This window comes from Myxocyprinus asiaticus, chromosome 42 (assembly GCF_019703515.2).
Source record: "Myxocyprinus asiaticus isolate MX2 ecotype Aquarium Trade chromosome 42, UBuf_Myxa_2, whole genome shotgun sequence".
Taxonomy (NCBI): domain Eukaryota; kingdom Metazoa; phylum Chordata; class Actinopteri; order Cypriniformes; family Catostomidae; genus Myxocyprinus; species Myxocyprinus asiaticus.
Window position 1 is genome coordinate 4,543,662 of NC_059385.1, and position 13,140 is coordinate 4,556,801.

Genomic DNA, 13,140 nt, shown 5'->3' on the forward strand with positions numbered 1-13,140 from the left:
GAAAAATGTGATGAAAAGAGATGTGAGGGGAAACTGGTGACCACAAGACGTGAAATTGAAAGACTAAGACGGCGGTGTTTCAGAGTTTGGCTAAAACCTAAAAGTTATGGATAAAAATAACTTTAATGGTTATTAAAGTATACATTTAGATATCAACTTAAAGACTGAAAAATAACTCAATGAATACAAGTATGGTTTTACGATGTAATAATTATTTGTGGTGGCTTTTTTATTTTATTTGAACAAACCTCTAACACTAGATCATAAACTTCAGTGTGTAACTCATCATGCACCGTTTGTGTTATACTACTTCAGAAAATGTAAAAATCTTTTTCTTTTAACAAAAGTTTACCACGGGGGGCCTGGGTAGCTCGAATATTGACGCTGACTACCACTCCTGGAGTCACGAGTTCGAATCCAGGGTGTGCTGAGTGACTCCAGCCAGGACTCCTAAGCAATCAAATTGGTCCAGTTGCTAGGGAGGGTAGAGTCACATGGGGTAACCTCCTCATGGTCGTGATTAGTGGTTCTCGCTCTCAATGGGGTGCATGGTAATTTGTGCGTGGATTGCAGAGAGTAGCATGAGCCTCCACATGCTGTGAGTCTCCGTGGATTGACTGTCTCAGAAGCGGAGGCAACTGAGACTTGTCCTCTGCCACCCGGATTGAGGTGAGTAACCGCGCCACCACGAGGACCTACTAAGTAGTGGGAATTGGGCATTCCAAATTGGGAGAAAAAAGGGGGATAAAAAATATATAAAAAATGTACCATGTCATTTTAGATAAAATGTCTCTTTGGTCACTGCTAGCTACAATGGAATGGAGTCCTTGCCTACCAGCTACCAAAACATTGTCGAAAAATAAACATATTTTCAATCAGACCACAAGTTGTTCAATATTTCTATTGAGTTCATTTGAACATACAGTACATAAAACAGTACAATAGTTAAAGACTGTCACAATATTCTGGTAAAAACACCACATATTTGCAATTAATGCAATCAAATTGATTTTAACAAAGAGGGAATATGAATATTATACATATTTATGTGCACCATTTCATTGTGGGTCAACAATTTTAATACTTGCGGTTTATTAGGTTGTCAAATAAACTTTGTCATTATTATTACATCAATAATAAGAGATACAATATGATCTTGTGCTTTTAAGTTGTGCAATAAGTAAAGGCCTGTTCACACAAAGTCCGATGTGATGACACACAACATACAGTATAAAAAATGTGTGATTTTGTTTTTTGTGCCATGATTATTCACGAGTTCAGAATTGTCTTAATTCTCTAAAAAGTCTAGATACTTGAAATATTTGTTTGCATTTAAACAATGTAAATAAATTGCCCTAGAATCTGAATGAAAAAACACAAATACATTTAAAAAATAAAATAAAAAAAAACTAACATTTTCCTTCGTTTATACCGCTAATCCTCCGAAATGGAGTGTTTTGAAAATGCTCTCCATCACTGCATACTTTGGAAAACGATATCATTAGGAAACTGAAAACGGATGAGTCTGTGGGCTTAAAGGGACAGTACACCTCATATTGTTCCAAACGTATGACTTTCTTTTCCAAACAAAAAAAGTGAAACCACCATTGACATTCACTGTATGGAAAAAAGATGCAATAAAAGTGAACGGTGACTACGGCTTCCATTTGGAACAACATGAGGGTGAGTAAATGATGACCTATCCCTTTAAAATCTTGCCGTGCACAATTTTCGCACCACAAATTCAGACTTGGAGTGAATAGGCCTGCAATCTACAGGACATAATATCAAAATACACAAAAAGCCATATGACAATATCATGACTACATGTCTAGCGTTTAACAGTCAAAAGAATAACTTGGTTCCCAAGAATGGCAGTTAAACTTGTGTGCTGCATATTTTTAAAGTGAGAAGTGCAATAAATTAATAGTGATTAACTTAATCTTTGTTTGGTGCACTGGTTTTACTGTTTTTGTGTACGTGATAACAGTCTGTTATGAGTTCGTAAAGATGTGGCCAAAAATGCAGAATAACTTTTAATTTTCCGTAGGATTAGATGCAAATCACTGAATTAAATATGCATATAATGAGGTCATGTGACCAACGTAACAAGATCATATGGTCAAATAGCATACTACTGTTTGTGTTTTGTTGCATAATGTGGACTATTTCACATGCCGTTATTAAAAAATAGTAGGCAGTATTCAGTGTATACGGCGCAGTATGCAGTAAACTGTACGCAAGTATTCCATTCCTAACAAAGCTGCTCTGTGGTACTTTCAAAACTACCTAATGGCAGATGGGGGAATGTTCGGGAAAGTATTTGTGCAATTCCGTTTGGCGCCTCTAGGGGCAGAAAAATTACACGCAGTAGCTTTGAATAAACACCAAAGTATCACCAAACCGCTCCCAATTTTCTTGCTGGTAACTTGTCAATAGATCGGTTCACACAGGAGAGTGAAAACGTACGCTACACACGGTATTAATAACACACATAAAGATTCCATGTCTTTTAGACACTCAAATTCCATCACTGCAGCATACCTTAGCCTTCATTCGGCCGGACACGTTGAAGGGAATGTACAATAGGTTTGAATGTATATACGCTGTGTACAAAAATAGCAAAATATCTGGTTGAAAGCGATATGTGCATTGCCTGATCTCAGGCAGAGGTTTGGGGGGGAGTTCAGAAGGTTTGGTCATCGTTGCAAGAATCTGTCCAGTGACCGAATGCCTCGCAGATGTCGCAGTACGGTCGCTCACCTCCGCGGCTGCCGTGATAGGTAGTGTGGGGAGGGGAGTCTGGCGACTGCGTCTGCGTGGGACAGTCCTCCGTATCGTGCAGGTCGAAGCAGTCGCAAATGTCGCAGAAGACACGTGGCGGGGCTTTCTTCTTCTTTTTCACCTCACCGAGACTTTAGCAACAGGAGAACAGAACATATTTTTATTTTAAATTGTTTTATTTTTAACATAAGTAGCAATTAGTAGAATGGGTAGTTACAAATACAAGCTAAGAAGCCATGCACAACAAACGCATCTTGCGCTAAAAAAAGGTAAATGCAGTGCAATGAATAGAACAGAATCACCACTGACAAGGTGTCTAAAAAACCGTGCCGCTCCTGCACGAGGTGCTTAAAAAACATCAGGTGCGCGTGTCTGTGTTTGCTAACTTGCATTCTATATGTTTATGGCTTTAGTCTCAAGTACTAAAGATTAGATTAAACAAAAGGTCAAGACATAAAAGCTGAATTGGACTCACCCATCATTCTCATCATTTCCGTTGAACTCCGTCAACGCCATTTTCTTTAGTTTCACCTTCAGTTCTTCATTCTTCCTCTGGAGATCCACAATGACCGAGTTAAGGAAGTTGATCTGATGCATTAAAGAAACAGTGATGTACTTTAGACATCTACGTTATATCTCATAACCATTAACAAATACAGAACAGTGTTTACCTGTCCCTCTGCAAACTCTTTCTCTTCTCTCAGTTGGTCCATAGCAGCATCACCTAAAGTGGAGACAAACAAACAAGCGATTTATCAGTCATTAAAAGTTAAATACTCTGCAAAGCAACAAAATCACAGCTCCATCAGAACCTATTTTAGCCATGAGGAGCTGGAAATTGTTCCAATGTGATTTCACTGTGAGCGGAGCTAGCCAGCACCACAAGTCAAAAATGGAAACCAAAGGTTTGTGTTGACAGTTGCAGCTGGTTAGGGCAAAAACTCAAATAAATATTGAAGAGATATGATTTATCATGTTAGTTAGGAATAATCTACAGTCAGCCGGTCAATATTGCTAAATTAACCCCAACAGGGTGGTCTAATATCACCCTCAAAGGGTTTATAACACAGCTACTGACCAAATAAATAATTAAATAAACATGAAATAATGATTTGAGTTTAAATTATGCCTTTATGTGAGAAGGAGACTGAGGAGTCTCCAGAAACCGTTGAATTTCACCTTCAGTTTGAGTCAAGAGTTCTGTTGGTTGATATTGCCAAAATTACCATCTGACTACTCATTATCCTGCTTATTACATGACTACTTGCCAAATAAATTATAAAAGCACATGAAATATTGATTTGCATTGAAATTATGCTATTATGTGAGAAGAAAGAGCCCGCAGAGTATCCAGAAACAACTCAATTCCACCTCGCATTTGCTTCAGAGTTCTGTTGGTGTATATCTTGGCGAAAGTGACCATCTGACTGCTCATTATCCCACTTATTACACAACTACTTGCCAAATAAATAATAAATGCACATAAAATATTGATTTGCATTGTAATTATACTATTATGTGAGAAGAAAGAGCCCGCAGAGTTTCCAGAAACAACTGAATTCCAACTCCCGTTTGCTTCAGAGTTCTGTTTGTGTATATCTTTGCGAAAGCGACCATCTGACTGCTCATTATCCTGCTTATTACACGACTACTTGCCAAATAAATTATAAAAGCACATGAAATATTGATTTGCATTGAAATGATGCTATTATGTGAAAGAGCCCGCAGAGTATCCAGAAACAACTCAATTCCACCACCTCGCATTTGCTTCAGAGTTCTGTTGGTGTATATCTTGGCGAAAGTGACCGTCAGACTGCTCATTATCCTACTTATTACACGACTAATTTGCCAAATAAATGAATAAATGGACATGAAATACTGATTTGACTAAATTATTTTATTAGCTTACTTGTAGAGAGTGATATGATACGAGAAGTAGTTAAGGTGACTCGCGATACCCGGATGACCGGTGAATTATCACTTTGTTCCTGGATGTGTGATCATTATTCAGAAATATCGGACCACTGGAGGCGTGATTGCCCAGTCAGAACTGTGTAATAAGCCTAATTTGAAAACTGTAAAACAATCTGACTGACCTGTCGTCACTCCGTCTCCATTCCCCGTCTGCCGTCCCTCTAGTTTCTGCTCCAGGCTGTTCACTCGGCTCTGCAGCTGAGCTTTGTCGCTCTCCAAAGACTTTACAGCCGATTGGAGCGTTTTGGCCATGGCGTTCTCTCCTCGCAAAACTGCGATCTGGGAATCAGAAAAACCTGTGTCTTCAGATCATACATGATCATTTATTCATGTCTAAACATGCCTAAAAACTAGGATAAAGGAATGACAAATTACTTTATACAGTAGGTCTTTACAGAACCCTAAGCTTCATTAAATATTTTAATGAAACAAAAACACTGGATATAATACAATTTAGAATGAAACTAATCTACAAATAGAATTAATTTCAAGTAGAATTACTTCACAATCCACAGTGGACATATTGTGCTCTGAAAAAAAAGTAATCCAGAGGTTTATTAAGACTTATAAAACCCATCAGTCAAAACTTTTACCTCACTTCGCAGTCTCTCGAGCTCTTTGTCTTTATCAGACATCAATGCATTGGAGTTCTCCCTGTGAGAACAGACAACCCTGTTTAAAGAGCTTACTACGACCATTGTTGGATTTATAGTCCAACAAAAGCCATATGCACTCTGAGAACATGCATGAACACCATATCCCAATGGTGCTCCAAAGATTAAAAGCTTACGGAAAAACATGAACCAACATCCAGTGGGACTGTGAATTATTTTTAGGGGAGGGGAAAACAATAGATCTCAATCCAAAAGCATTTAGTACCAAACCAAACTATGAGCTCGTTTACCATAAAAACTGAACAGCAATCATCTCTCAAGACGTGATAATCTTGGTACAGTACATGATAATACATATGTTTAACTGATCCCTGAAGAACATGTTTAGATGTGTATGCTCATTTCCCAGGAGACAAAATAACATTTAAAGCCTCAATCGTGCAATATATCATCAGAAATATTACTAACATTTTTATGTCAGATGACAGACAATATTGAAATAAAATACTGTATTCAAATACTTTCTATGCATCTGGTAAATCCTCTACCGAAATCAAATATTAATTTGGTCTACTCATAGTATATAGATCTTTCCACATTCTACTTGGCGGAAAAAATATAGCAAGCTTGCACTATTCATAAAATGTTGTTGAAGAACATTAAAGGAATGTTCTAGGTTCAATACAAGTATCTACATCATCTCTATCACAGAAAATAATTTACATTTTTCAACTCTAGTCATGACCAAGTGAAGTTGCTAAATCCAGAATTTTTCGCACAATATGACGCAACACAACATAACTAGCCGCAAGTACTGTTTACATGGAGCAAACTCTAAACAGAGGAATCACATTGATATAAATAGATGTTCATCCACCTAGAAAAGCATCCCTACTGCTAAAAAGACGATTTAGACAACAACTCAAATAACACACCTTTTTGTTCATAAGAATTAATATGATCACTATGGGGTGATTCTCCCGAAACCCTTTTAAGAAAATGTCTTGGTCATACGTACCCCATATCAATACAAAAATAAAAATCATATTTTGCATAAAGAAAATGAAGCCTGCATTAAGGACCATTGAAATTTTTTATATTGTGACATTATTTTCAGGGCACTAAAGCGCATTTTACCCCAAATTCTCATTACAGTAATGCGTCCAGGTGTTTTACTTTTACTTTTCCCATTGTTTTCAATAATGACTCTCACTACCAGAACATATTTTTCCTGTATTACAGTAAAAAAGACAAAAAAAAAAAAAAAAAAAAAAAAACCTTTTCTCTCCAATTTGGAATGCCCAATTCCCACTACTTACTAGGTCCTCGTGGTGGCGCAGTTACTCACCTCAATCCGGGTGGCAGAGGACAAGTCTCAGTTGCCTCCGCAATCTGCGCATCTTATCGGGTGGCTCTTTGTGCATGACACCGTGGAGACTAACAGCATGTGGATGCTTTACGCTATTCTCCACGATCCACGCACAACTTACCACGCACCCCATTGAGAGCGAGAACCACTAATCGTGAACATGAGAAGGTTACCCCATGTAACTCTACCCTCCCTAGCAACCAGGCCAATTTGGTTGCTTAAGAGACTCCAGGGGTGATAATCAGTGTCAATACTCGCTGAGCTACCCAGACCCCACTGTAGAATGATTTTGTAAATTAAAATCAGCAAAAATGAAAGGCATTACCAAGGGAGTACTAATATGGTGTATAAATACTTTAAAATTTAAATAATCTATCAGTTTTTTTATGTTGCGGTAATGAAAAAAATATCATAATGACCATCTTTTTCGCATTACGGTAATGAAAATTCAGGAGGAAAATGTGCGCAAATGCCATGAAAATAATATCACGATGTAAAAAATCTTAATGGCCCTTAAAATAGGCTTCATTTTCTATATGCGAAATATAATTTCTTACTTGTTTCTTTTGATTTTGGAGTAAAATAGGACCAGGACATTTTCATGAAAGGTTTGTCAATTTCTGCTTTTAACCCTCCAAAATGCCTTGCCCCCATAGATTTCCAGTGTAAGTGCATTACTGTCAATTCAATGCAATTTTGGAAAAATGAGGGACTAATTGAAATTATTTTCTGTGGTTCAAGTATCTGGTTGAAAAATCTAATCTAAAATCAACTGTAATTTTAATATCCTCATAAATATAAGATCTTTCTTGATTGTAGAAATAAAAAAGTCAGAGATGTGTAATAGCTTGTTACCTCTCTGTAATCTCCAGCTGGCTGGTGAAAGTCTCGTCCTCAAGCTGATCAAAATAAAAACATGACTCAATCCCTCACACCATTACAAAATGTCACAGAATGTCACATTTTAGAAGATCTTTCAGAAAACAAGCAGATCTAACTGAGCTGTTAGCAGGACACAGACAAATAAAAAAAAAAACGAAAAAACCTTCTGCTGCGTGTGGTTGTCCTGCCGATTGACATCCAGGTCCTGAGCCAACTTCCCTTTCTCATCCTGAAGCGACACCTGCCTCTGAGGCTTCTGATTGGCTGCCAGCTTTAGCTCCTCACTGCAGAGAGACAGACATAGAGAGAGAGAGAGAGAGAGAGATACTTAAAGAGAGAGGCAATATATGTCCAATGTGGCATTATGAACTCATCAGCCAATGCATAAACTCCTCTGTACTTTATAAGCATCATGGACTATCACCATGTAATATTTATTAGGCAATTAAAACCATATAAACCTTTTTTGAGCAGACAAGACATTTGACAATTGTATTATTTCTATTTATGACGTGTTGATTTTCATGCTGATAACTTTAAATCTGCATATCATTTTTACAGTGGGAATGCCATCAGGCCCTCAACATTTCAATCCACACTGAGATCAACACTGTTATCCACCCGTTTTCTTCTCAAGGCAATGAGTCATGTTTAATGTATTATCCATGCTTTCCATCATGGCCTGAGATGGTTCAACGAGGCTGTTATATACAGTACATGTATTTCAATACCCAATATATAATTTGTCTGACCAAAACAAGAGCACTTTCACGTTACAAAAAAAGGTAGTAAAAACGTGAGCGCCAAACAATCACAAGCAAGAAAGGTCACCGTCATCCTCCTCATGTGTTACGAATGAGCCAATCTATTTTTACCCAGAGTGCATTATGATGCAGGAATAAATCAAATCACAGGAGCTCCAAAGCAGCAGCTGGCGTCAGGCCATAGTCAAAACTCAAGCGGAAAATCAAGCTGAAGTCACCGTATAACAGAATCGTGAAGAACAAATGTGGCATCGTAAAACTACAGGCTGAAAGAGACTGACATTAAAAAGGAACAATCCAGTCTTTTATAAAGCATGACACGATCAATTTTAAATTAAAAAAAAAAGCCTCCTAAAAATGATAGTATTACACATCATGATACATATTCATGAGCATCAGATGATCAACAGAGTGTAGACGTTATGAAAGGAACTCTGTGGGATCTCACATGGAGAACATTAGACAGGCGGAGAACAGCAGCTGAAGCTGGAGAGACGCGGTTACGTAAAACTCCCTAGAGGAGAGACGCTCACTTCTGAATCATTTTGCTCTGAGTATCTCTCTCAGATACTGCTCGCATCACTAAAGCCGTCTGGCGCTGGTCAAACCAGTCAACCGTGGATTGAGGGAGGATGCTAGATACAGTCAATGCTGGCTTAAAGTCTCTTGAAATCAAAATTTACCCTATTTACTTTCTTAATTTACATTCCTGGCCTTAGTAAATGTTATTCCAAAGAAAAAAAAAGATGTTTGACATCGTAATTTTTTTTATTTTATTTTTTATCCCCTTTTTCTCCCCGATTTGGAATGCCCAATTCCCACTACGTAGTAGGTCCTCGTGGTGGCGCGTTTACTCACCTCAATCCGGGTGGCGGAGGACAAGTCTCAGTTGCCTCCGCTTCTGAGACAGTCAATCCACACATCTCATCACATCACTCGCCGTGCATGACACCGCGGAGACTCCCAGCATGTGGAGGCTCATGCTACTCTCCACACACAACTTACCACGTGCCCCAATTGAGAGCGAGAACCACTAATAGCGACCACGAGGAGGTAACCCCATGTGTCTCTATCCTCCCTAGCAACTGGCATATTTGGTTGCTTAGGAGACCTGGCTGGAGTCATTCAGCACACCCTGGATTTGAACTCGTGACTCCAGGGGTGTCAATACTCACTGAGCTACCCAGCCCCCCGACATCATAACCTTTAATCAAAATGCAATAATTTGCTCTACATATGAGATTATCACCAATCTCTCGTATTTTCAAACTGTACCTCCAACCACCTTGTATTTAGAGAGCACTTTTCACAATCCAATCAATTCCCGATAGGGAAGATCTAGTTTCACTCTGAAATAGGTATGGGCGATATACAGTTTTCAGCAATATACCGGCAGAATGAACGGGTAGAAATTTTCGAGTATAATTTCTATCGTGGTTATGCAAAATGCAGCCACATGGTAGTGAATGTGCATTCCAAATAATCATTATTATAATCTATAAACACAATTTTATTCGTCTTTAGTTACTTTTGTGTTATTTTTGCATTTAAGGGTGCAGATTTCTCGTGTAAATGCCTCAGGAATTATTAAATAACACTTTTGCAAACCATATATATAGTGAAGGTAGACCGATATATACCGATATATCAGTTTTACAGATAAATCGGTGCCAGTAGTTGCTTTTTGAATTATCGGTTATCGTCAAAAATCTATGCCGATAGTGTTTGACTCAACAGCGGCCTCTAGAGGTGAAATAAAAGAAATCACTTGCGGATTTGCTGTATCAAAATCTTTCATCATTGACAGTGCTCATCCATATTTTTATCCTCAATTCAATGCATGTTTTAATTCGATAATCACGTGTTCGGTTTCGATAATGGTGTGTTTCGGGCTTGTTTATAGTTAAAAGTTCGTGTTACCATTTTTTTCTGGTTATTATTTTGATTTAACAATAAACTGCATCTGGAATTTTTATAATTTTGGATTCTTTTAGCCTCTATGTCTGTGCTCGGCAGAATAAGGAAAGACTACAAATTATATTAAAAAAATATCAGACGATTAATATGTTATTGGCCTTTTCCACCATCTTAGTTATTGGGATCAGCAAAATCCACTTTTGGTCGAACTCTGCTATAAAGTCGGCCAAAAGGTTTCCAGTTTCTAATGGAAGACTAAAACAAAATATGTGATGTAGGGGTTTGTTTCTGAGTCAAAGTAAATGCTAATAATAGAGAAGCTTCCCTTTTTTTTTGCATGGATTGAAAAATGAGGCTGAGAAGATAACATTTTTTTTAAAATAATATTTTTTTATTTATAAAGCTGTGCAATGGACATTACAGATTTGCCATTACTTTCGACATTGTTTAAAATCAAAAAGGAACTTTTAATGACTTTTCATGGTGATTCTATTTCCATATTGTGATGTACTGTATATATCAACCAAATATTTCAAGAAAATCTCGATACAGGGGGGCTGGGTATCTCAGTGAGTAAAGACGCTGACTACCACCCCTGGAGTCACAAGTTCGAATCCAGGGCATGCTGAGTGACTCCAGGTAGGTCTCCTAAGCAACCAAATTGGCCCGGTTGCTAGGGAGGGTAGAGTCACATGGGGTAACCTCCTCGTCGTCGCTATAATGTGTGGTTCTCGCTCTTGGTGGGGTGCGTGGTGAGTTGTGCGTGGATGCCGCGGAGAATAGTGTGAAGTCTCCACACGCGCTACGTCTCCGTGGTAACGCACTCAACAAGCCATGTGATAAGATGCACGGGTTGATGGTCTCAGACGTGGAGGCAACTGAGATTCGTCCTCCGCCACCCGGATTGAGGCGAGTCATTACACCACCAGGAGGACTTAAGAGCGCACTGGGAACTGGGAATTCCAAATTTATTAATTTAATAAAATAAAAAGAAAATCTCAATATAGATTTTTGCTTATATCAGCCATCCAAATTTGTTGCGATTGCTGTTTTTTTTACCAGGAACGTGAATTGGTGTGTGCCGGATTAAAATTTGTGTTGCCCACACGAGTTTCAGAGCAAGTGCGCTGACCAACAGGCCATGACTCCGACTACACCAACACCCGCTGTTGTTAAAAAAATCAAAGCGTCAGTGAGCATGTAAACATGTGATGTCATTCTCTGCTCATCCTCTGACTCACATATCTAATTTAATCTCCATAGTGACAAACCATGGTATTCAACCAACTAATCAAGTTAAGAATCATTTAATAGGCACGACAATTAATTTAATGAGATGCAGTTCAACCACTTTAAATGGTGCTTAATGGATGCAGCTGTGTTAGTGGTTAGTCCAGCTCATGTAATTTCCTGTTCTCTATCTACAATCAATAACGATAAAAGGCCTATATGAATATAAAGGAAAACCTGCGTTTAATCAGTGAACAGAAAATGCATTGGTTAATGTCAAAAGTGTGTGAGGAGGGTTACTCACATTTCTTTGCGAAGGCTTCCGGTACGCTGCGTTTCTGAACTCAACTGTTCCTGATACTGCGAGTTCTGCTGCTTCAGGACTTCAAGCTGGTGAAGGCGATAAAAGACAAATAAAACAAAAGACAAGGAAGGGGTAATGAAGGAAAGAGAGAGAGAGATTTTAGGAAAAAAATCTTAAAATGGGCAAAATATTTTAAAGATGCACTCGCAAAACATACTGGCGTACTGTTGATACACAAAGTGTTCCACATTGACAATTTAATTTCACTCTCACAGATCAACAAATGACCTCATGTACGTGCATGGGGTGGCTAAATCTAGCTTCCAAATGAACCTGAAATGAACAGAAAGTTTTAGGATTTCACAAAGTAAAACAAAAAAACGTTAGGAAATACTTAGGATTCTGTAGTAATGCAAGGTAACTAATTAAGCGAATTTGTGGCAATAACCATTTGTGCAAAAAGTCAGTTTTCCACAAGATGCTCTTTTGAACATTCAAGTGAAATCAGGCATTAAAACTTTGTAAAAAAATAAATAAAATAAAATATTAATATAATATTAGCCAATACCAGCATGCATCCTTAAAAAAAGTATACAAATTTTTTTTTTTATATTTGTACTAATTTACACTGATCAGCCACAACATTAAAACCACCTGCCTAATATTGTGTAGGTCCCACTTGTGCCGCTAAAACAGCACCAACCCGTGTCTCAGAATAGCATTCTGAGATGATATTCTGCTCACCACAATTGTACAGAGCGGTTATCTGAGTTACCGTAGACTCTGTCAGCTCAAACCAGTCTGGCCATTCTCTGTTGACCTCTCTCATCAACAAGGCATTTCCATCCACAGAACTGCCGCTCACTGGATGTTTTTTGTTTTTGGCACCATTTGGAGTAAATTCTAGAGACTGTTGTGTGTGAAAATCCCAGGAGATCAGCAGTTACAGAAATACTCAAACCAGTCCATCTGGCACCGAACTGGTTCGAACTGACCAAGTCTACGGAAACTCAGATAACCACTCTGTACAATTGTGGTGAGAAGAATATCATCTCAGAATGCTGTTCTGAGATGCGGGTTGGTGCTGTTTTAGCGGCACAAGGGGGACCTACACAATATTAGACAGGTGGTTTAAATGTTGTGGCTGAACGGTGTATGTCGTGTAAATTATGTAAATTCCCAATAAGAAAAGTTTCATATTGGCTTTCAGATTTTTAATAATAAGCTACTCTTATCATACTCTATCATAAATGCATACAAAAACAGTTTGTGCTCTCGTTTAAGCCAGAGTAAAAAGAAAAA

General features: G+C 38.2%; 1 protein-coding gene across 2 annotated transcripts in view; it reads right to left on the reverse strand.

Annotated features, from left to right (window-relative positions):
- Positions 1-885: 885 nt before the first annotated feature.
- LOC127432567 (CAP-Gly domain-containing linker protein 1-like) overlaps positions 886-13,140 on the reverse strand; it is a 33,655-nt gene continuing 21,400 nt past the window's right edge. For both annotated transcript variants that reach the window (XM_051683804.1, XM_051683805.1), the window contains 8 exons: positions 11,839-11,924; positions 7,787-7,907; positions 7,597-7,640; positions 5,352-5,412; positions 4,881-5,037; positions 3,456-3,508; positions 3,260-3,372; positions 886-2,915 (listed from right to left, as the gene is read on the reverse strand). In XM_051683804.1, the coding sequence (XP_051539764.1) occupies positions 2,687-2,915; positions 3,260-3,372; positions 3,456-3,508; positions 4,881-5,037; positions 5,352-5,412; positions 7,597-7,640; positions 7,787-7,907; positions 11,839-11,924 (864 nt within the window). In that variant the 3' untranslated portion in view covers positions 886-2,686. The remainder of the gene's footprint in view (positions 2,916-3,259; positions 3,373-3,455; positions 3,509-4,880; positions 5,038-5,351; positions 5,413-7,596; positions 7,641-7,786; positions 7,908-11,838; positions 11,925-13,140) is intronic.